The 25061-nt window shown below is 42.9% G+C and overlaps 1 protein-coding gene across 1 annotated transcript in view; it reads left to right on the top strand.

The window, feature by feature from the left end:
* Positions 1-24650, top strand: part of TPRG1 (tumor protein p63 regulated 1) — a 73674-nt gene extending 49024 nt beyond the window's left edge. The window contains exons 5-6 of the mRNA XM_069974421.1: positions 19672-19825; positions 23691-24650. Of these exons, the coding sequence (XP_069830522.1) occupies positions 19672-19825; positions 23691-23885 (349 nt within the window). The 3' untranslated portion in view covers positions 23886-24650. The remainder of the gene's footprint in view (positions 1-19671; positions 19826-23690) is intronic.
* The last annotated feature ends 411 nt before the right edge of the window (positions 24651-25061 follow it).

Genomic DNA, 25061 nt, shown 5'->3' with positions numbered 1-25061 from the left:
GAGATAGCCCGGTAATGTACCTGTAAATTAACTCATTTTTGTCCTGTTTTGGTGCCTCATTTCCCTCAACCCATCCCCTCTCCATAAGAGAACCATGAAGACAGGGGGGAGAGCCTCAAACTGCTTTCTCATGATAAAAATGCATTCTTTGGCTAATAAACCCAATTACAAAGTTTCTTAAAATTGCCTGTACTATTGATTTCTGCAAAAAAAAAAAATAATAATAATTAAACGACAGTGACACTTTAAGTGACTGATCTCAGACTGTACTAAGAAACATTGAGCATATTAGTCACCAATTGTTCCATAAGCTATGACTATACGGTGTGATGGCTGACTACCAGGAGCAGCACAGTGTATTTTGGGGGATTAAGGATTCTTTCTTTCTCGTATAGTGAATATTTGGAGTAAAGTTCACGGTCCATGTAGTGCGGTCTGGTGACTCACTGCGCCCATTGTCTTCTCCCATCATTGTGTGACAGAACACGTTAAGCTTCTGTTTTGTGGCTTTTCATAGTGACTGTGCCACTTGTGGTTAGCCACACACATGATTGGGACAAGGCTGGTGACAAGTACGGCACACTTGTGGTGTAAGACGCTCTGACCAGACACACAGTGAGCGGAGTGCTGCCTTAGCTCCTGATGGAAGTCTCTTCTTGCTGTGGGTGTAAACTGTTTTCTTTCCTTTTCATCTTCTTTTGCAATATGCTTCTATACTCCTTTTCCATTGTGCGTTGTGATGAGATTACGTCCCAGAGAGTATTTGTTTTTGTAATTTGCACTTTAATAGTCTTCCAATAACACCGCTCTCAATGACAATGACTGTTTTGTAAGTAAACTATACAGCCTATATTATGCTTTCTAACAAAAATATTATCTTGTGGTCTGACGCTTGGGATCAAATGTTCTTTGCCTCCGGGACGTTTCGTGTCATCAGAGGCAGTTTTGCAATCTTGGTAGAATGTTACATGGGACAACACTCAGATAATGGGACATACCTGTAGAAATGCATATTGTGTGTAGTATCTGTGTTATTTATACACATGTATTAAAGGGGATGTTCACAAAAAAGCTATCAACTGGTGCCAGAAAGTTATATAGATTTGTAATTTACTACTATTAAAAAATCTCAAGTCTTCCAGTACTTATCAGCTGCTTTATGTCCTGTGTTTGGCATCAGGCAAGGGGGGATACAAGTGGTGTACACCTTGGGAAAGGGGCTAATCTGACCCTTCTCTGCAACGTACGCCAGGGGTGCGTTTTGATGTCCTCCGTAGACTTTTTGCCCAGGGGACAGGCTTTGAGAAAGGCCGTATCATTGGACTAAGAGAAGCAGGATATTTGTTTCAGTGAATTTCCGGCCATCTAGACTGTTCTGACCAGGCTGTTCGGATGTGTTGGGAGCAGTGGTTACACACATGGTGAATCGGCTTCGGGCAGCCCAGACAGAACACCAGCAGGGAGGATCGATTGATGTTTCTGACCATCTCCAGGTGCTTATCAAAAGAAATTTGGTCTTATGGCAGCCATTTTAACTCCTGCTGTTCACAGCTATTCACAGCCGACCCCGTCACCTTAATTTGCTAATCTAATGGAAACTAAACAAATACACACTAAAATATCACCATCAAGATAGAATATATATGCAAAAGTATATCAAATATAAGGACCACATACATATACTAAAGGTCTTGACTAAGGTGAAGGAACAGAAAGTGGTGACAAATCCCTTCCCCATGCTGTCAGGACAGGCAGATCCCTGCCCCATGCTGTCAGGACAGGCAGATCCCTGCTCCACGCTGTCAGGACAGGCAGATCCCTGCCCCATGCTGTCAGGACAGGCAGATCCCTGCCCCATGCTGTCAGGACAGGCGAATCCCTGCCCCATGCTGTCAGGACAGGCAGATCCCTGCCCCACGCTGTCAGGGCAGGCAGATCCCTGCCCCATGCTGTCAGGACAGGCAGATCCCTGCCCCATGCTGTCAGGACAGGCAGATCCCTGCCCCATGCTGTCAGGACAGGCAGATCCCTGCCCCATGCTGTCAGGACAGGCAGATCCCTGCCCCATGCTGTCAGGACAGGCGAATCCCTGCCCCATGCTGTCAGGACAGGCGAATCCCTGCCCCATGCTGTCAGGACAGGCAGATCCCTGCCCCATGCTGTCAGGACAGGCGAATCCCTGCCCCATGCTGTCAGGACAGGCGAATCCCTGCCCCATGCTGTCAGGACAGGCAGATCCCTGCCCCATGCTGTCAGGACAGGCGAATCCCTGCCCCATGCTGTCAGGACAAGTCAGAGTACAATGACGCAGCCCTGACTCTGTCCCGCGCCCGCTGTTCCTGCCTACTTGCCCCAACGTATTCTAAGCGACAAAGGACAATTCGACGTCTGGAACCGGAAACAAGGCAAAGACAAAAGTGCACAATGGCGGGTGGTTAGCAAACTTGGGTCAAACCGGGAGAATCAGAAACTAGTACAAAGCCACTGGGCAATAACAGAGTCAATGAGGCAAATCAGAATGGAAAAACCTGAGAACTAAAATACAGACCTCGACAGGAGGCAAACACGTGGTCAGGGACACGAGCCAAGGTCAGGAAACCAAAAAGTCAGGAAAGCTTGCAGAGAATAAGAAGTGACTAAAGGTACACAATGCTGCGTTTACATGGAACGATTATCGTTCAAATTTTCACAATACCGATCGCATTTGAGCGATAATCGTTTAGCAAAAGCACAGCAAATGATCAAGCGACAAGCAAGAAATCGTTCTGCTGTCCTCCCAAAGAATTGACTTGTCAGTTCTTTAAGTGGATGGTGGAATCTGCCTGAACTTGGAATGCTCAGGCAAACGGGGGTGGGTGTCAAGCGGCAGAATCCGGTGGAAGTCATCCACGTGGGTTCTGTAGTGTGCACATACCCTAAGACAGGAGGATATTGCTGTCAATCACTGACAAGAAGTTAACTGCTAAGCTCCTGGTACAAATCACTTAAGAAAATGCAGGGTGTTACCTAGAATGTGTTTAATTTGGCCGAGACAGAATCGACCCACGTTAGATTTGTCTCACCTGCTGATAGTTTCCCTTTAAGGATGGATAAGCCAGATCCATATACTTGCTGGTGGCTGTTCCATAACCAACATTCAGTATGCTGTTTGTGTTGCATGGTCGCTAAGAGGGAAGTGAGTTGGAGCCTTCCACATGGGATCAGGTTCCAGATGTCTCTTTCGGGATTTCAAGCAACAAATTCCTCGCAGTCCCTGATGACCGGGCCTTGCTGGCCGCGCTCCAGGAATGCCCCATGTTTCTGCAGGGTGTGGTATGAGCAGTAAAGCTCGGTGTAGTCGCTGACAAGGCTGATCAGCTACAGGATTGTTGGCCATTTCAGTACATTCCTTCTGGAGCATAACAGATACCAACAACTCCCCCCTCCTATTTTATTTTGGCCAATGCTTGATGCTTAGTAATATTAAGCAGTTCTAATCTCCCTGAGTTTGGGTTACAATGGAATCCTATTTGTAGGACGTGTAATATAACAATAGAAATCACTTACTTTTATAGTTTTCTAAAACTCAGAATGACTGAAGCCTATAAGCTCAGTCAGTATATAGTACTTACATATCTTACATATAGTACTCACATATAGTACTCACATATAATACTCATGTCAGTAGTGAAACTAGTGGGGTAATTGCCGTGTCAGTCTGTCCTACGCTGTCAGGGAGGGTTTCGCGCGGCTGTAGTGGTTTGGCAGACGATTAGATGAAATAGTAGAGGCCGGGAAATGTGTTTGGTGTGACCCGAGGTTCTATCACCCTATGTGCCTGCTTAGTAAGGCTCGGCTGCTATGCTGAGCATGCATATACCTGAACAAGAGCGTGGCTAATATGCTGAATCATCGCTGTGTCAGGAGGGCCAGTTACTCTGCCAAAGACATACTGGGGAGAGTTCTCAGAATGTAGGCGGAGGAAATATCAAGATGCCCATAGCTACTATGTATATTGTTGTCTTATTTATCCTCTTTGGGTCATTTTGTTACCATGGGCACTTGATTTGATTAAAGGGGTAGTCCAGCAAAAAAATTATTTCAAATTAACTGGTGCCAGAGATTTGTAATTTAAAAAATCTCAGTTCTTCCAGTACTTATTAGCTGCTGTATGTCCTACAGGAAGGTGTGTATTCGCTCCAGTCTGACACAGTGCTCTCTGCTGCCACCTCTGTCCATGTCAGGAACTGTCCAGAGCAGCAGCAAATCCCCATAGAAAACCTCTCCTGCTCTGGACAGTTCCTGACATGGACAGAGGTGGCAGCATAGAGCACTACACTATCAGCATACAGCAGCTGGAAGACTGGAGATTTTTTAATAGAAGTAAATTACAGATTTCTGGCACCAGTTGATTTAAAAGATTTTTTTATTTTTTCTGCTGAACTACCCCTTTAAATCTGACTTGCTCTATTCATAAGTTACCTGTGCCCTTTCTTTATGTTTACTTACAGAACTAACCTAGGAACACATTAAAGGCTGCCGCACATAGTGGAGATAGGGGTATGGAGGCTGTATGGTTTCCTAGTGTGGACCTGCACAGTCTTTGTGGTGTTGCTGTATAGCCCCTGTGCTGCTGTATAGCCTCTGTGCTGCTGTATAGCCCCTGTGCTGCTGTATAGCCTCTGTGCTGCTGTATAGCCTCTGTGCTGCTGTATAGCCCCTGTGCTGCTGTATAGCCTCTGTGCTGCTATATAGCCCCTGTGCTGCTGTATAGCCCCTGTGCTGCTGTATAGCCTCTGTGCTGCTGTATAGCCCCTGTGCTGCTGTATAGCCCCTGTGCTGCTGTATAGCCCCTGTGCTGCTGTATAGCCCCTGTGCTGCTGTATAGCCTCTTTGCTGCTGTATAGCCTCTGTGCTGCTGTATAGCCCCTGTGCTGCTGTATAGCCTCTGTGCTGCTGTATAGCCCCTGTGCTGCTGTATAGCCTCTGTGCTGCTGTATAGCCTCTGTGCTGCTGTATAGCCTCCATCAGGTGACATACAGTATAGGATAAGGTATTCCCACACATGTACATACAGCATACTGCAGAACAGGCCATAATGTTGTTGATTTTGTATGGAATCCAATAGAAGAAAATGTAAATAGGAAACGTATATATGAAGTAGAAAACGTCCCCACACTACTGTGTGCATTATATGGCAGGCTTGAAAAACTTTGCTGCACTAAGGCTATGTTCACACGTCGTGAGAGATCGGCCATTCCGTGTCTTGGCCGGGTCACGGAACGGCCGGTCCCTGCCCGGATCATCCCAGCTTGTACTTAAGTACCGGACAGATTATCTTTCCGGCCACAGGGTTCTGATGCAGGGGCATCAGCGCGCGCCCGCATCAGAACCTCCCACAGCACACAATGAAGCAAGCAGCCGATGGCAACAACGGCCGTACTTTTACGTAGTATGAACATAGCCTTAAAGTGTAACTATCATTTATCATAGCAACATGTCAGAAGTGCGTATCAGTGGGGGTCCGGGTGCTGAGACCCCTGCCAATTGCTAGAATGAAGGAACAGCTCTGTCCCATCAACTCCGCTATTACGAGCAGTCAATGGAATTATAAGAGAGCCAATGGAAGTTCTGGCCGGAACAACCAGGAACAGACTATAAACAAGGAACAGGTCTTAAAAGAAAGACTAAGATTTCTCCACTTTTCAAATCCATTCCTGGCTTTGGCTTCAATAATCTGTCAGATAAATCTGTCTGTGTAAACTCACCATTAGATTGCTGAGAGTTCTTGAAGTTCTACAAGTGTAGTTTCCTTTATTATATGTAAGAAATTTTGTAAGTTGTCACCATTTGATCTAAAAAGCAATTTTATTTTTTTTTCTTTACAATTTTGTATAAATATAGAATATAATGCTGGAGCCATCAGTGAAAGTGAGTGCTGAGGTGACATGGTGACACATAGAAGGCTATAGGGCACTTTAAATCCATCCGCTTTCAATGCCTATGGCAACCAAAAAAACAGCCCTGAGATTGTGGCCCTTAATGTGGCTCTATGGACAAGCCCCAACAATGTTTTATGTGAAAATGCGCAATAATTAATGTTCATGTAAAATCAAAGACTTTTAGTGAGAATGTAATTATGTGCATTTACTGTAATTGTATGTTCTCTCCTGTTAATATTCAAGGACTAAAACAATTAAATGCAGGCAAAGATATAATAAATGGATGTTGCAATAATACATACAACTTATACAGTGCATAGACTTATAGCAGTAACATAAGCAAAAGAAATACTGAAATAAAAAGCTCACTCCAATTAAAGGGGTAGTTCACAAAAATGTTTTTCTTTCAAATCAACTGGTGCCAGAGATTTGTAATTTACTTTTATTAAAAAAAAAATCTCCAGCCTTCCAGTACTTATCAGCTGCTGTGTGTCCTGCAGGAAGTGGTGTATTCTCTTTAGTCTGACACAGCGCTCTCTGCTGCCACCTCTGTCCAGAGCCGGAGAGGTTTTCTATGGGGATTTGCTGCTGCTCTGGACAGTTCCTGACATGGACAGAGGTGGCAGCAGAGAGCACTGTGTCAGACTGGAAATAATACACCACTTCCTGCAGGACATACAGCAGCTGATAAGTACTGGGAGACTGGAGATTTTGTAAATAAAAGTAAACTACAAATTTCTGGCACTAGTTTATTTTAAATAAAATTGTTTTTGGTGACGATCCCTTTAAATTGTGTTATAGATACAAATTCTGCTTATACACTGTCTCTGATCAGTAGAGCGAAAGGTTTCGGTCTTTTTACCGAGGAGTTCATGTGAAAGGTAAATATACAGAACCTATTCAGCTATAACCTACTGTATTGGCCTCTATTGGTTTCCACTTGCTGACAAGTAAAGGAAATCGTGTCATCTTAGCTAATGACCATTTTCCAAAGAAGAAAAGAGGTTGATGGTGAAGAAAGGCCGAGTGATGTGAGTGCGGCGTGTCAGGACTGGTCCCACTATGACACCTTTTCAGTGGAATTTTGTGGGTTTTTATTATAATGCTTAACTAAACTGAAAAAAAATCCTAATAATGGGAGCTACAGTATTTACACACCCAAGTTAAACCCAAAAGTTTGCTATTCTGCTGCACATCTGTCATTATCCCAGCAATACCGCTTTAACCCACTAATAGCATTGATTATATGTTACAAGGTAAAGCAGCCATTCCTATAGCCAGGCAATGGTAACATCCCCAGGTTGTGTGATATGGAATATATAGGTAGGGTCTCTTGGGAATTATTATATGGATGTATTAAAAAAAAAAAAGTTTGTAGTAAGGATGTCCTCACTTGCAAATGTGGAGCATGGTGTTTTTTTTCATGCATTTATTTTTTTTGCATTTTTCACGTTATGTGTAAATAATCTTTTTTGTGGTTTAGGCGTTTTTTTTGTGTACTGAACTTTTTTTCCCCTCTGCCATCACATGACCTAGCTGCCAGACCACAAAAGGGGACAAAAACGCCAGGACAAAGATCCCATACATATAGCAATGAGACAACCAGAACAATCCCACTGAAGAACAATGGTACCTTGGCTTAAGAGTAACTTGGATTGAGAGCGTTTTTAAGAAGAGCTCACAGTTTTTCAAAATTGTAAATTGGTGTAAGAGCATTGCTTTGGTGTAAGAGCTCCCTGTACTGGGTGGGAGGGGGAGTGGGGGAGGGTCATGGCCTGCATAGCGGGGTCTACAGCCCTGTACTCTGACCCAGGAAGTCTCCCTTACCTTCCAAATCATAGCAGATCCACTTCAGGCTGGGGCTTACATCAGGGGACTGGACTGTGGAGGTAATCTCTTTATAGCTGTAATCTCTCCTCAGACAGAGTGTTGCTATGCTGTGCTCACATCTGCCCTGCTCATTCCTCCCTGCAGTCTCTGTCAGTCTTTTTGTTTCCCATTATCTCCATTCCTGCTATAATGTGCCTGCACTTACACTCAGCTATACACACTGCTTCTATAATGTGCCTGCACTCACACGCAGCCATTCACACTGCAGCTATAATGTGCCTGCACTTACACTCCGCCACTGACACTGCTGTATAGAAAAGTTTCTGTCACTGTCCTCCTGCACATCTCTGTTTTAGGAGTGGATTTGGATTACAATCATGGTCCTGGATAGAATTATGCTCTTAGTCACCGCTGTATATGGGAGAAAAAAACGCCACCCCCTCAGCATACTGCGTTTCGCAAAAACTGCCTCAGAGCCTCAAAAACAGCATAAAGGAGAGAAAAACACCACCCCAAACATACACCATGTGTGTAAGACCGATCATAAACTTCCATTGACCTCCAGCTAACATCTGGCTCCTGGCGTTTTTTGTTTCCGTTTTTTTCACAATTTTTAAGGCAGTGTGAAGCCGACCTAACGAGCAGCTTTGTTTTCAGACTTTGCAATGTAACCAATGAGTTTTCTCCTGCAGACAGCAAAGCAGTGGCCTTTATATTAAAATAACAGCAATTATTTTTAATGGCCGCCATTCACTCCATTTCAACAGTGTGTGAACATGGCCTTTCTGTGTTTTCAATGGCTGTTATTACACAAATAAGGTCCAGTTTTATAAAATAGTGGCCGTGATTAGCTGTCTTATAAAAACTGGCGTCATTTCCACGGTGTGTGTACATAGCCTTACAATGCTTAAATAATTAGCATCATTGCACCCACTGCCCTCAAAGTTCGGTGTAAGCGTGTCTGTTCAGTGCAGTCGCGTTCCCATGACCTGCTCGTGTCCTGCAGGAAGTGGTGTACTCTCTCCAGTCTTCCAGTACTTATCAGCTGTTGTATGTCCTGCAGGAAGTGGTGGCACTCTCTCCAGTCTGGCACAGTGCTCTCTGCTGCCACCTGAGTCCATGTCAGGGACTATCCAGAGCAGGAGAGATTTTCTATGGAGATTTGCTGCTGCTCTGGACAGTTCCTGACATGGACAGAGGTGGCAGCAGAGAGCACTGTGTCAGACTGGAGAGAATACACCACTTTCTGCAGGACATACAACAGCTGATAAGTACTGGAAGACTGGAGCTTTTTTTTTTTTTTTTTAATAGAAGTAAATTACAAATTTCTGGCACCAGTTGATTTAAAAATGATATTATTATTTCTCTGGAGTACCTCTTTAACTATGCCCCAGTCTACACAGCAAGGCTGTCAAGTGCAGAAATCATGAAGTGCCAGTTTATTGCTCTAGCGGGAAATCCTTAGTGTTTTAAAGTTCTCATGAATAATTTACTTTGTTGCATCATATGATACTTATCTTTTTATGAAATAAGCATAAGATTGCCGCCATCATCATACACAGTCAGTAGATGTACAAACCACAAATCATTGTACAATCCCATAGTGTAATCTGAGTGACCTTCCTGTAGGTATTTATCCCTCTCCTGCACCTTACAGGCCGTATAATGGAAATACTGATCCCTGATTTATGGGATGCCGTGTGTTACAAGCTCCTGGTATGTCCTGAAGAGAATTCTTCTTCCTGACACTGATAGCTTATCTGCAGGATTAACACATAGGAAACGCTGGGGGTGGGGGGGCAGCACTCTTCTTGCCATCAAAAACAGTAAAAATCTACAGGGAATAAAATCACATTTATTTTTATTGAATACAAAGCAAAAGAAGAAAAAAAAAAACAGCAAAACAATACAAAATTGAAAGAAAAATAGGTATAAGGTAAGTATACTCCACAAGTCAGTACACACACAGGCAGAGGCAGATATAGCGATAAGAGGGTGAACCCCAGCCAACCCGACATACATTTCACATACGGCTTCATCAGGGTGATTGTGGCAGTTATACTTACCTTATACCTATTTTTCTTTTCATTTTGGTTTGTTTTGCTGTTTTTTTACCCCTTTATATTTTTGTTGTTTTCGGTTGCTCGTAATTGTTGAAACGTGGGACAATGTTTCTTAGGTTTAATACGTGTTAGCGCTCTTCTTGCGCACAACGCAGGAAAAGTCTCACATTTTAACACAGATAATATACATGGACATATCATTTGCTAACAGTGTTACGGTTGGGCTTTAACAACAGGTTCTAGTGTTATGACCACATTGGTGCCGATAGTGTCATAGCTGCCAATAGCCGGAGGGCCACATTGGACTATCTGGACCCTTTTTGGAGCATTATATAGATACTATTGTTTTGTACAATTATTTTGTTACTTTTTAGGTTCTTGTTAAAGATGCCAGTGTGCCAGTATGTGTGACCGTCGGGAAGGCATCTCTTTTATTCCAGACAGTGTTGATATGCCCAAAGTGTGCTGTCTAGTTCACTAATTCACAGTTATAAAAAAAAGTGTCTAGAAAAATGGGTGTGGATTCGAGCAGTCCTAACATGCGCCACATTTATTATCAGGGTGGGACATTGTTAAGCTTAAAATATTGGTGTAAAAGATGCCAAACAAGAGGTGGTGTATAGAAAAGGAAATGAACACATTGAGGGACATTTACTATGGAGTCTAAAACATGCAATTTTTCTACACATGTTTTTTACCCAGCCGAATAGGACTAATTTAACAAACTTTTCATAAATTTAGTAAGTAAAATATTTGCAAAAAAATTGTGCAAACCCTGTACTGACCTGCACCACTTTTATGTGCAAATGATAAATTGAGCGCAAATCCTGTATTTTTAGGGAGATACTCAAAAGAGGCAGATTAAAAAAAGGGGCATCTAAAAAAAATTCACCCGTCAAATACTGGCTCATAAATTGGGGAAAATCCAATTATTCACCTAAAAAGACGTGCAAAGCCTTTGATACATGTCCCCTGTTGTGCAACAGTATGTGGGAAAATTTAAGGTGGAGAGTAGATGGCATAGAGTTGGACTTTCATAGCTATTACTGCAAAATCCAATTGTTTGCCTTAAAAGACGTGCAAAGCCCTTGATAAATGTTCCCCATTGTGCAACTTATGCTGAACTAATTTTTCTGCGTACACCATTTTAATAGAATTTAGTGCAACTAGCAACATTTCCTCAGCCTCATAAATTGGTGCATATTATAACAATATTGAAAACTCTCTATTACTATGGTATTACTACAGTGTTGTCACAAACATGTGCTATGTACTGTATATGGGGGCTAATTTCTGTGGGCTAACCATCCAAGGTCCCTGTTACATTGCCCGTTACTTGCTCAAAAAGAGAACCAGTCCTGTGGATCGACGCTTGTTTAAAAAGCTTATCAGAAGACTCAAGCAAAGAGCGGGGAGGGATGCACGAGCGGTTGCTGGATCGTTCATGGGGCTCTCTGCTTCCATCATTTGTCAGCTGCACATATATTACACAGGGAGATGTGTGGCTGAGAGATAATGGTCAAAACATTGTGGTCGGCTAAGGAAAGAGCCTGTTTGTTGGCTGATCGGTTTCCCTATTACACAGGGCAATGTCAGCCTGCTGATAATCACTCTGTATAATAGGACCCTCAGTTATATTTCAAGTGGCTAGAGTAGTACAGTATATGCGAATATGTATGGTGGTGAGTAGATGGCATAGAGTTGGACTCTCGTAGCTATTACTGCGTATCAGAAGTGTTCCTATACTGGATTAAACTAAAGATAAGCCTTTTGCTCCAGGTTAGTGTTTTTGGCACTATGGCTTTATATTTGAGCCAAATCCTAGGGCCTAAGGCTACTCACTCCACTTAATAAGTCACTTCCTTGCCGGCCAAAGCTAACAAACAGTTAATGGAGAAGAGGTGAGGTCTTAGAGCATGCTGGTTAACAGCCAGGTGAGCAAAGAGCAGATAAAGGAGCACCTGCCTTAAAGGTTTGTAAGAGCCTGAGGGCATGGATAGACTCGAGACACTGTGCAATCTTAGTGTCTGACACCGTGCCAGCGTCTTTTATTCTCGTCATGGAAAATATTTCATTTTGAGGTCATTCAGTCAGCAAAACAGCTTTTAATACCCTCGGAGATGCCAGCTCTGTTCCTTCCTTTGTCTTCTTAATGTACACAAGGAGTCACATTTCTGTAGGTGGAGGTGGAAGAGCTGACGTTTTATGGCTGGGCAGGGTTACAGATGCTGGTCATCCCCGCACAGCACTCCAGCGTCTGTCTATCTACCTGCATACCTTCCTGTACACACCCAGCAGCAGCTTTGTCATAAATCTCCCTCTTTCTTTACCTTTTGGCTATGATTTCATTTTATTGCTTCTGGTAGATTCTTTAGAAAGTAAAATCAGCTGTACATTTTTGTTATTTTTTTGCTAGATAATGCATTTCTTTCCTTGAGCGAGATTACAGTGCAAACAACGACAAACAAGAGACACCTCATTATAAATGGAGGCTGTCACTTTAAAAAAAATTTTAACATGTCGTAGACACATGTTCACACTGAGCTCTGTCCACAGACCGGCTTCTATAAAAAATATACGGTATATCTCCTGTCATACGTACAGTGCGGGGTGAAGCAGTACTTTTTAAAGAGACCCATCAAAGGTTGTGAAGTGACAGGTATGCTTTAAAGCGACTCCGTACCCACAATCTGACCCCCCCCCCCCCAAACCACTTGTACCTTCGGATAGCTGCTTTTAATCCAAGATTTGTCCTGGGGTCCGTTCGGCAGGTGATGCACTTATTGTCCTAAAAAACTACTTTTAAGCTTGCAGTCCTGTTCCCAAAGGGAGTATCTGTGCCCTAACTTTGCACCACCCCTCTGTCCCTCCTCCCCACCCTCTTCTTTATTAAGAATGCCACTGAAACATTTACTCCATGCTGAACATTGCTCAGGTGATTAACGTCCAGCCCATATTCAGTATTCACACAGCTGACGAATAGGAGACAATCTCCCTGGAGCATTCCTAATGATGAGGAGGGACAGAGAGGTTGTGCCAGCCTAATGCATACACAATCTAGACCACGCCTGTTGGGTACGGGGCTGCCAGTTTAAAAGTTGTTTTTCAGGACAATAACTGCATCACCTGACGAACAGACCTTGGATTAAAAGCAGCTATCCGAAGGTACAAGTGGTTTGGGGGGGGTCAGATTGTGGGTACAGAGTTGCTTTAAAGGGATTGTCTAGGGAGTAGCTAAAGTCTTCTACCCCCGGCACTGAAAGTTCTTCAATCCTGCACATTGTTGCTGCAACATCGGAGACTCCATGAAACCATTCGACATTGTGTGCGGGTGGGGTTGTGCCCCCATACGATGATCAGGACTTGGGGTACTATAACACAAAGCGGTTATCAGCCATACTTGGCCGATTACCGGACGTTCTGGACTATAATCACTTTGTGTAATAGCTCATGCAGAAACGCAACGGTCAGCTGACATGCTGGCTGATTGTTGTGGTCCTCCATGAACCAAAATGCAGGTAACAATAGTGACTTCCACTATCTCCTATGGGCCACCTGGACGATCTAAAGTTCATCTGCCAGCACCTTCTGCAGCTCCCTGCACTGGAGCCGGGGAGGTAGATGCATGGTGTTATGTTCAGCCGCCTCCTCCTCGGCTCTTTTGAAAAAAAAAATGTCCAACCCTCGGACTTCCCCTTAAAGGATATCATAAAGGGACATCACTTTGCATTTGTAATGTGAATCATTTTTTACTAACACAAAACTAGAAAACTCCCTATAAGAGATTGCAGTGTATTAGTGGCAGGTTACTGTAGTCTACCATTCATCGAACCATTTCCTCTGATAGTTAAAGCTTCTGGAAGCTGCAGAGAGTTTGACTTTACCCTGCAAATCTGTCTGCGGCATACAGGCCTGTCATCTGTCAGCGGCATACAGGCCTGTCATCTGTCAGCGGCATACAGGCCTGTCACCTGTCAGCGGCATACAGGCCTGTCATCTGTCAGCGGCATACAGGCCTGTCATCTGTCAGCGGCATACAGGCCTGTCATCTGTCAGCGGCATACAGGCCTGTCATCTGTCAGCGGCATACAGGCTTGTCATCTGTCAGCGGCATACAGGCCTGTCATCTGTCAGCAGCATACAGGCCTGTCATCTGTCAGCGGCATACAGGCCTGTCATCTGTCAGCAGTATACAGGCTTGTCATCTGTCAGCGGCATACAGGCCTGTCATCTGTCAGCGGCATACAGGCCTGTCATCTGTCAGCGGCATACAGGCCTGTCATCTGTCAGCGGCATACAGGCCTGTCATCTGTCAGTGGCATACAGGCCTGTCATCTGTCAGTGGCATACAGGCCTGTCATCTGTCAATGGGTTTCAGAGAAGAGGATGCTGAAAACCAGTATCTGCTAATGACATTGCTGGGCTGAGGTGTGGGACGTGAACCTGCCCGCATCCATCTGTATTGTGGAAACAGTCCTGTTTCTATTGGACGGATTCTAGTAACAACTTCTATTCCCTAATGCATTCTGCTAAATTTACTAAAGGTGAGACTGGACTTTAAATCTCTTTGTACAATTGAGTTTGTACAATTCATCGTAATATCTCAATGTATTATCTATGGTGCCCTCCCCCAAATGGCAAGTTAGGCTAGGTTCACATCACAATTGTGCAATCTTTCTCACTGTATCCGTTTTGGATAATATACAGAAAAACATGGCCAACAATGCTTTTGTGTACGTTACAAAATGTAAAAAAAAGGATGTGTTTGGATCCTTTTTTTTTTATAATGTAAGTCAATGGAAAACGGGTCAAAACAGATGGCATACAATAGCATACGTTTTCACCATCAGTTTTTTCCCCATAGAACGGATACTTTAAACCGATAGCAAAATCGTGATGTGAACCTATTTAATCATCTGAGGAGTTCTTATGGGTCAATGATATCTCCTCTCAGCTTTTTTTCCATTCTGTGGGCTATGTTCAAAAAAGGGAAAAGACGTCCGCCTTTTGTATTTTAAAAGACGTCTGTTTTTGCTTCAGTTTAATCGGCTTCAATGCAATGTGTTGAAACCAATGGAATGACGGATGTCCAATGCGCACAGTGTTTAAAATAACGGACTTTGTCTGCACAGGCACCAAAATAACGATTATGACAACAACTTGCTGACGTTTTTTGCTAACAGCGGACGTTATTTTTCAGTTGAAAAATCAAACTGGGACAGCACTGGAAAAAATGGAAAAAAATAAGAATATTTAGATGGAGTGCACGTCTCACCGCACAGGACCCTTCCGTTCGGCTTCAATCCAATAGTAAACGTAGGAGACAGCACTTCTTGTGAAAAAAACGTGATTTTTTATTCACATCAGACACAACGTTTCGGCTGGTACTTCAGCCTTTCTCACGCTTGATGTGAATAAAAAATCAAGTTTTTTCACAAGAAGTGCTGTCTCCTACGTTGAGGCTGCATTCCCACGTTCCGTGATCCTGATGGATCACGGACGTGGAATGCATGTACAGGATCTGTAATTAGATGCTGGGAGCGTGGAGACTGTATTCATAAGCGCCGCGCTGTAATGAATCAGCCGCGTGGTGCTGTTACTACAGCGCGCCGCTTATGAATACAGTCTCCCCCGCTCCCAGCATCTAATTACAGATGCTGCCTGGGTGCGGGGGGACTCCGGTACATGCATTCCACGTCCGTGATCCGTCAGGATCACAGAACGTGTGAATGCAGCCTTACTATTGTTATTTTTCAGTTGGTCACACACAGTTTTTCTTTTTTCACCATACTTTCTCCATTTTTACTATTAAATTCAATGGACTTTTTAATTAAAGACAAAGGGCGATCAGTCACCTGACCTAGAATAATGGACTGACAGACGTCACTGCACTGACCGGCGGCCAAACAGCCAAATGATGGACGTAACTTAGTGGGAACATGGCCTATTAGTTAGAAATGCAGTAGAGCTGAGTTTTTATGTGCAGTAATATCCTGTTTGACACCTGGGATCTGTAGCAGTAGTCGTTCTCTTTCTATATGGAACCATAGTACCTGATAATGTAACTTACTCACCTGCTCTATTATTAGAGATGATTTTCCCAGTAACTTTGCATTTCATCACATTAATGTCAGGGTTACAGCCAGTCGTGTTGCAGGATATTAAAGTTTTAACTTTGCAAAGATGAAATCTTTCTGCAGCAGAAATGGAGACAATCCCCGTAATATTCCAAGACGGAGAATTTCCACTTGTCAAGTGTTTTATAATGAAGCTTGATGATATGGTCCTGGCCAGAAACATTTCTTTAACATTTCTGGTAATGGAAAGCTTTGTAACCTAACACATGCCTGTACTTCAGGACAGATGGGCCGAATGCTGAAGAGTGTGGCGCTAAGTAAATTTGTACAATAGCGTACTCGCACACAAAGCTGCTGACTCCCCATTGTGTGTATTGTTATACTGGAGAGCTGCCAGGAGTTTCCATTAACCGCACATACCGCCATTCCACTAAGCTGGGGTTTTGTTACCAGATGCAAAGAAAACAGCGATGTCGAAATAAAACTGTTGTGTTATGGAGAGGGAATGGCATGCATCGCAATTCATCATATATTTTTTTCAGCCAGATATCTAATCTTTTAAAGAGGATTACACACAGAAATGATTAGGTTTCACATCTCCATACAATATATATTTTATTAGGGCTAATGTAGTCCAAATATCCTCATAGGATAGTATATTGTGTCTGACGGAAGGGAAGAATCTGGCACTCAAAAAGCTGGATTTTCTAAGGCAGCACGTTGGGTGGTTGTGACCGCAGCAGCAGCATCATGTTTGGTAGCAGACCGCCGCTCTCTGACTGGGTATTAGTTACAGAACATAATATGTATGCGCCGGGGTAATCTATGGAGGGCAACCAATAAATTATACTCAATGTAAGTTATTGATCTAATTAACATTAATTGGAGCCATTCAGACTATATGGGTGTCGGACTCATCTCTGGAGCGCACGCACGGTTTCCGACGGGGATATCTCCGTCCCGGGATCGGCTCCAGGCGTAGGACTTGGAGAGAAGGGGTAAGTATAAGGGTCTCTAGTGGGGGGTCGGGCAGCCTTCACCCCGGCACGATTACAGGTTCCCTATAGTCTGGAGGGAAGAAGAGAAAGGAGGACATGACCTTTATATATGTTACAGGAAGAAGAAGGGAAAGGAGGGGACATGATGGAAACCTTTATATGTGTTACATGAGGAAGAAGGGAAAGGAGGACATGATGGAAGCCTTTATATATGTTACATGGGGAAGAAGGGAAAGGGTGACATGATGGAAACCTTTATATATGTTACATAAGGAGGAAGGGAAAGGGAGGACATGATGGAAACCTTTATATATGTTACATAAGGAAGAAGGGAAAGGAAGGACGTGATGGAAACCTTTATATATGTTACATAAGGAAGAAGGGAAAGGGAGGACATGATGGAAACCTTTCTATATGTTACAGGAGGGAAGAAGGGAAAGGAGGACATGATGGAAGCCTTTATATATGTTACAGGAGGAAGAAGGGAAAGGGTGACATGATGGAAACCGTTATATATGTTACAGGAGGAAGAAGGGAAAGGGAGGACATGATGGAAACCTTTATATATGTTACAGGAGGAAGAAGGGAAAGGGAGGATGTGATGGAAACCTTTATATATGTTACAGGAGGAAGAAGGGAAAGGGGGGACATGATGGAAACCTTTATATATGTCACAGAAGGAAGAAGGGAAAGGGAGGACATGATGGAAACCTTTATATATGTTACAGGGGGAAGAAGGGAAAGGGGGACATGATGGAAACCTTTATATATGTTGGAGGGGGAAGAAGGGAAAGGGAGGACATGATGGAAACCTTTATATATGTTACAGGAGGAAGAAGGGAAAGGGAGGACATGATGGAAACCTTTATATATGTTACAGGAGGAAGAAGGGAAAGGGAGGACATGATGGGAACCTTTATATATGTTACAGGAGGAAGAAGAGAAAGGGAGGACATGATGGAAACCTTTATATATGTTACAGGAGGAAGAAGGGAAAGGGAGGACATGATGGAAACCTTTATATATGTTACAGGAGGAAGGGAAAGGGAGGACATGATGGAAACCTTTATATATGTTACAGGAGGAAGAAGGGAAAGGAGGGACATGATGGAAACCTTTATATATGTTACAGGAGGAAGAAGGGAAAGGGGGACATGATGGAAACCATTATATATGTTACAGGAGGAAGAAGGGAAAGGGAGGACATGATGGAGACCTTTATATATGTTACAGGAGGAAGAAGGGAAAGGGAGGACATGATGGAGACCTTTATATATGTTACAGGACTAAATAAGGGTCAGGATGGAAATGTTTTTAGGGGGGGGGGACTAAAGAACAAGAAGAGACAATGAGAGGTTAAAGGGGGAAAGATCAATATTAAATTTAGATGACAAACTGCTTGGGGCTTTTTCTGCTGACAATCTTCTATGTTTCTATTGTCCTTGATCTCTTCCAATCAGAAGCACTGCGCCCCCGATCCTGCTGTACAGCTCTGGTAACCGCAGCGACACTATCACATGATCCTTCTGTCCCCGCAGCCTCATCTGGGGAACTCCAAGTGCGGCCAGGAGGGGATATTTGTCCCGCTATAGGGGCAGGTCAGCTGTGGGGAGTATATTCCATCATGTGCGGCCGAGGGTGAGAGGAGGAGGGGGTGGAGGATATACCGTGCCCTCCTACCCCAGGTCTGCCTCATGCTCCCCCTGGTCTGGACCGTTATGGGGCCCTTACATTCCATGACTTCAGCTTCCTGTTGTATATTCTTAACACCCGCCATCTATTGCCTATTAAAAAAAAAACACATCCAGCACAGTATTTTACTGGATTCCATTGTATAAAAGAGCATAGACTACAATCGTTTTCCTTATTTATTTATTGATCAACGACAACAGGACACTGTCCAGCATCTGCTGGGTTCTGCAGCCCTGTGATCATGTCCAATGTGTACATGTTAGACGGACATCACAGACAGGATGTAAAATAGGCCTTACTATAATTCTCTGCCTGAACGCCAGACTGATACATTGTAGCAAACCAGCAGGGATTCTGTATATAGCAGTGCCTGTATATAACCCATTGCTGGGACTGAATCCAGTTGTGTCCTCTTCTCAGCCGAGAGCAGGAGTAGATGAAGGGTTTGCAGCCTCGGAACATGGGCGGCATTTCTCTCATCCATTCTCTCAACTAATAAGGTGGAAATGATGCAGATTTAATACAAAGATTATATTACAAAGTTATAGGACGTCTCCTTTATCCTCTGACGTAGACTGCGCCGCGCAGCAGAGCGGACTTTGTCATTTGGAATCAAACACTTTCTTGTTATGATGTCATTTATTGTTTTTTAATGCAGGAGTCATGAAACCTCGCTGCTCTTATATTTGCAGATACTATTAGGCCGCCCTCACACTGCCTTAAAATCTGTGAAACCCACCAATAAAAATGCCAGCAGCCTCATGTTATCTGGAGGTCAATGGAGCATGTGGTGTTTTTGTCCCCTCTCTGCCATTTTTGAGACTCTGTGGCAGTGTTTCCCAGCATGCTCGGGGGGGGGGGGGGAGAGTTGGCAGTTGGCATTTTTTCTGGCTTTTTTTTGAACGCCTAAAAAACACCCCATCCCATCCCATCCCTCCGTATATGGTTTAATACTGCGATTTTCTCCTGGCCTTGATTCTACTATGATAGGTCTCAAACAAGTAGACTGGTGTAGTAATCCCTCTGCACAGAGGTCCTCATGTCTGAATTGTTTCCTATATATTTATGTCCTGTTATTTCATCTTTTCAGGAGAGAAGGAGAAGGTCTGCGGATCCACTGGGATAAGTTGCGTGAGGCCTCCTTTGTTTCCCGCTGGAACCCTCTGTCCACTGATCTGCCGTACACAACCTTCATTGATCACCCGCTAAACACCTTTTCTGAAAAGTTCTCCGCTATCAGCCAGGTAAATACGGACGATACACACCGGCATTACATGTTACATGCAGCTGGTGAATATTCTGAACTTTAGTCAGACTACTTACCATGACTGCAATCTTACAGACCTATTACAATCTGAGGTGTCCCCCAGAGCAAACTATTAGGGTGTTGTTCTCCAGAACAGTAAATCTCTTTAAGTTGCTGAGTAGGTGAAAGTGCAGTCTGTGTAAGTTTCTTCCTATGAAGTCACATATCTGGTATACAGCAGCGCTGCTCATTGACAGGTGCTGTGTGGAATTCAGATATGTGGGCTGGAAATCTCGCTTTGGAGTGTGCACCCACTGGACTCTGGAGGAGCATGACATTTTTTCCTGAAACCTGAACTGCCAAGTGTTTGCAAATAGAAACAAACACATATTTCTGATCAGGTCTCTTCGGGGTCATACGACGGCAGGGATCACCATTATTGCAGCTTTTCTAACTAATTTCATGTAGTTTTGTTTTAGTTTTCTTTATAGACATCAGGCGTAGAAAATGTGCTTTTTAATATTTCCACTAGAGGGCAGTGTGTGCCTTACCAGCACGTCCAAGGGGAGACGTTAGAAGAAACTTGCAAACAAAAATACTGTATATTAAACATATTGATGACTCTTTATTGATTGATTGATGATCACTGAGCTCTACCAGAAGAATATGGAAGGTGCTAAAGATCTACTCCAATATAGTATTTTATGAAAATAGACTCCACGTAGCAAGTTTTATGCATTTAGGTCATAGTTATACAGTGCATAAACAATGGCCGTTGTTTGGCACTCAAAAACATTAGCCGGTGTAGTGGGTGCCAAACAACAGCCGTTTTTGTGCTGAAAATGGCATCGATTTCAATGCACTACGGACGGAAATAATTGACATGTCAGATATATTCACGGTCGCAGTGAACAATGGCTGATGTTCATTACACTGTGTGGACAAAGGCCCTCATTCATTCCATCAATTTCCACTTTTACAGTGCCACTTTACACTGCCCCCTATTAGCAACATAATGTACATCATTGGTAGTTGCAGGTCCTCTATGTAGCAGAAAAAGCAGCACAGAGGTCTGGAATGGAGGACCAACACTGACCCTAGAGCAAAGAGTTGTTTTGCAGTAGTGTCAGTGTATGTAAATGCATCAGGCTCCATTCAGTCAGGACTATAGAATAAACTTTAAAGGGGAACTATCAGTGATTGATGAATCTAACCTGCTGATATGTCCCTATTGCAGACACCGGGGAGGAAGGTATGTCTCTTATAGCGTGTCTCTTATAGCGTGTCTCTTATAGTGTGTCTCTTATAGTGTGTCTCTTATAGTGTGTCTCTTATACTGTGTCTCTTATAGTATGTCTCTTATAGTGTGTCTCTTATAGCGTGTCTCTTATAGTGTGTCTCTTATAGCGTGTCTCTTATAGTGTGTCTCTTATAGCGTGTCTCTTATAGTGTGTCTCTTATAGCGTGTCTCTTATAGTGTGTCTCTTATAGTGTGTCCCTTATAGCGTGTCTCTTATAGAGTGTCTCTTATAGTGTGTCTCTTATAGCGTGTCTCTTATAGCGTGTCTCTTATAGTGTGTCTCTTATAGCGTGTCTCTTATAGTGTGTCTCTTATAGCGTCTCTCTTATAGTGTGTCTCTTATAGTGTGTCTCTTATAGCGTGTCTCTTATAGCGTGTCTCTTATAGCGTGTCCCTTATAGTAGGTCTCTTATAGTGTGTCTCATATAGTGTGTCTCTTATAGTGTGTCTCTTATAGTGTGTCTCTTATAGTGTGTCTCTTATAGTATGTCTCTTATAGTATGTCCCTTATAGTGTGTCTCTTATAGCGTGTCTCTTATAGTGTCTCTTATAGCTGTCTCTTATAGTGTGTCTCTTATAGTGTGTCTCTTATAGTGTGTCTCTTATAGTGTGTCTCTTATAGTGTGTCTCTTATAGCTGTCTCTTATAGTGTGTCTCTTATAGTGTGTCTCTTATAGTATGTCTCTTATAGCTGTCTCATAGTGTGTCTCTTATAGTGTGTCTCTTATAGTGTGTCTCTTATAGTATGTCTCTTATAGTGTGTCTCTTATAGTGTGTCTCTTATAGTGTGTCTCTTATAGTGTGTCTCTTATAGCTGTCTCTTATAGTGTGTCTCTTATAGTATGTCTCTTATAGTATGTCTCTTATATACTGTGTCTCTTATAGTGTGTCTCTTATAGTGTGTCTCTTATAGTGTGTCTCTTATATACTGTGTCTCTTATAGTGTGTCTCTTATATACTGTGTCTCTTATAGTGTGTCTCTTATATACTGTGTCTCTTATAGTGTGTCTCTTATATACTGTGTCTCTTATAGTGTGTCTCTTAGGGCCCTATTCCACCAAACGATTATCGTTTGCATATCATTAACGATTAACGATCTCAAACGACCACTATTGCGAAAGACCTGAAAACGTTCACTCATTTCCATTGAACGATAATCGTTACTTATGATCGTAATTGCGATCGTTTTTTCTTCGCTATTTATTCGCTATTGCATTCGTATCTATTGCGAACGACCGAACGATGTCTTATTCAACGCGAACGATTTGCGAACGAGCAACGATAAAAATAGGTCCAGGTCTTTTAAAGCGATCAACGATTTCTCGTTCGGTCGTTAATCGTTAACTGCATTTCAACCGAACGATTATCGTTTAGATTCGAACGATTTAACGATAATCTGAACGATAATCGTCCAGTGGAATAGGGCCCTTATAGTAGGTCTCTTATAGTATGTCTCTTATAGTGTGTCTCTTATAGTGTGTCTCTTATAGTGTGTCTCTTATAGCGTGTCTCTTATAGTGTGTTTCTTATAGTATGTCTCTTATAGTGTGTCTCTTATAGTATGTCTCTTATAGTATGTCTCTTATAGTGTGTCTCTTATAGTGTGTCTCTTATAGTGTGTCTCTTATAGTATGTCTCTTATAGTGTGTCTCTTATAGTATGTCTCTTATAGTGTGTCTCTTATAATATGTCTCTTACCTTCGTCCTAGGCGCCATTCTGGTGCAGTTAGTAGGTTTCTCCACAGTCTGGTGAGACCATTAGGAGGGCTATGGGGGGGGGCAGTGCTCCTAGCAGGTGCCCCAGTGCTTACTGGATTAGATTTTTGCACGAAATTGCACATAATAAATCTGGCTTTAAAAGCTGCTAACATGAAACCACGCCTCCTCTCAGTGGGAAAAGTGCAAAAATGGCGCAATGGCTCAAAAGTAGCACAGACTGCCTCAAAAAGGATGCGTAAAAAAATTTACAACCTGCACAAAAACAATGATACAACCATAAATGTGCTGAACTGCAGAAGACCCCGACCTCCCACTAAACCCAGCTCATTTGTTTGTTTGTTTTTTTCCAAAAGTAAAACTTTTCTGCGCAAAACAGATGTGCCACTGTTTCTGACTACCCCATCCTTAGTATTCACACATGGGGGGACATTTATCAAGGGTTTAGCGCCTATTTTTAGGTGAATAATTGGATTTTTCACCCATTTTCTATTCATGAACCAGTATTCCACGAGTGAATATTTTTTAGATGCGACTTTTTAAAAATCAGCCTGTTAGGAGTATTCACCCAAAAATTTTTCAGAATTTTAACCCAATTTATGATCAAACTGGTGGCGGCCTACATCTGATCAGTAACAGTAGAATATGTTTGTGCAATTTTTTACTTTTTGCGACAATTTTTGCTATTTTTTTTTATTTAGATGCAATCACTATGGCAGGGCTACATTGTAATAAATCACACACAAGATATTGGAACAAACTGTTCACCGATCCTCATTAGAAGAGTCGCACACATTACACTGCTTAGTAAATGACCCCCATTGTCTTCTCTTTTTTCTCTCTCCAGATTTCAGTCTTCAATGATGAATTGGTAAAAGCTGTCCAAGAATCACACAAGACTAACCCCGTGCCAGGGCGAGCAAACGGAGCTTTGATCTTAAATCAGCCGCTCTTAATTGAGACGTACGTCGGAATTATGTCCTTCATCGGAAACCGCAACAAACTTGGCTATTCACTTGCAAGAGGCAGCGTTGGGTTCTAAGCGGAGCCGATATTGTTAAAGTGTCAAGTGTTTCCCAGCTATTTTCTTTGCTGCACGCATAGACGTAAGCCACATTATCCTGTTATGTGTTCATGTATGGAAGCCATCAGTCTGGAACCCTGACGATTCACACAACTCTTTCATTGTTCAGATGCTGTAGGACCATTTAAAGGATTAAATCCAGGGATGACTAGCTGAATGTTAGTAGGTGTATTTAAAGGGGTAGTTCACTAAAAAAAAATTCTTTCAAATCAACTGGTGACAGAAAGTGCCAGACTTTTGTAATTTACTTCTATAAAAAAAAATCTCCAGTTTTCCAGTACCTATCAGCTGCTGTATGTCCTGCAGAAAGTGGTGTATTCTCCCCAGTCTGACACAGTGCTCTCTGCTGCCACCTCTGTCCATGTCAGGAGAGGTTTTGTATAGGGATTTGCTGCTGCAGTTCCTTACATGGACAGAGGTAGCAGCAGAGAGCACTGTGTCACACTGGAAAGAATAACCCACTTCATGCAGGACATACAGCAGCTGATAAGTACGGCAAAGCTTGAGATTTTTTTTAATACAAATAAATTACAAATCTCTGGCATTTTCTGCCACCAGTTGATTTCAAAGTAAAAAAGGTGACCACCTTTAATGGTAGAAAAGTGCTTTGCAGCTACTTCTATGATAATGTTGAGTGTATTTTTAATATTAATCATTTATACATCGTAGTAAAAACTATAGTGCTTATATATTCTAGATGAATAAAGTCTCTATTTACTGGTGGTTGTCTGTGAGTTCTTGTCCTGCTTCTTCTACATTATCTGCACAATTCCAATATCTCAGCTACATAAAGTTTCTTGCCATCGGTTGTGCTTCCCAGAATTCATGTAGTAGTTACATACCCATCACAGCTCGGCCTGCCATGAACGGCCACACATGGACACAGGTCCGGGCCTGACCTCAGATCTAACAGCCATCACTTTGGGTTATAGGGTCTGGAATCTGGCCCAGGACTTGCAGCTGTAACATGGATGCTAAAATGGTTCTGTCTTACACCCGCCCTTATTAACCTCTTAACCCTTTGAGGACCAGGCCCAAAATGACCCAGTGGACCGCGCTAATTTTGATCTCTGCGCTTTCGTTTTTCCCTCCTCCCCTTCTAAGAGCTCTAGCACTCTGTTTTCTATCTACAAG

The sequence above is a fragment of the Dendropsophus ebraccatus genome, chromosome 6 (genome assembly GCF_027789765.1).
Source record: "Dendropsophus ebraccatus isolate aDenEbr1 chromosome 6, aDenEbr1.pat, whole genome shotgun sequence".
In the NCBI taxonomy this organism is placed as follows: domain Eukaryota; kingdom Metazoa; phylum Chordata; class Amphibia; order Anura; family Hylidae; genus Dendropsophus; species Dendropsophus ebraccatus.
The sequence above is the reverse complement of the archived record's forward strand: the minus strand, read 5'-3'. Positions and strand labels throughout refer to the sequence as shown.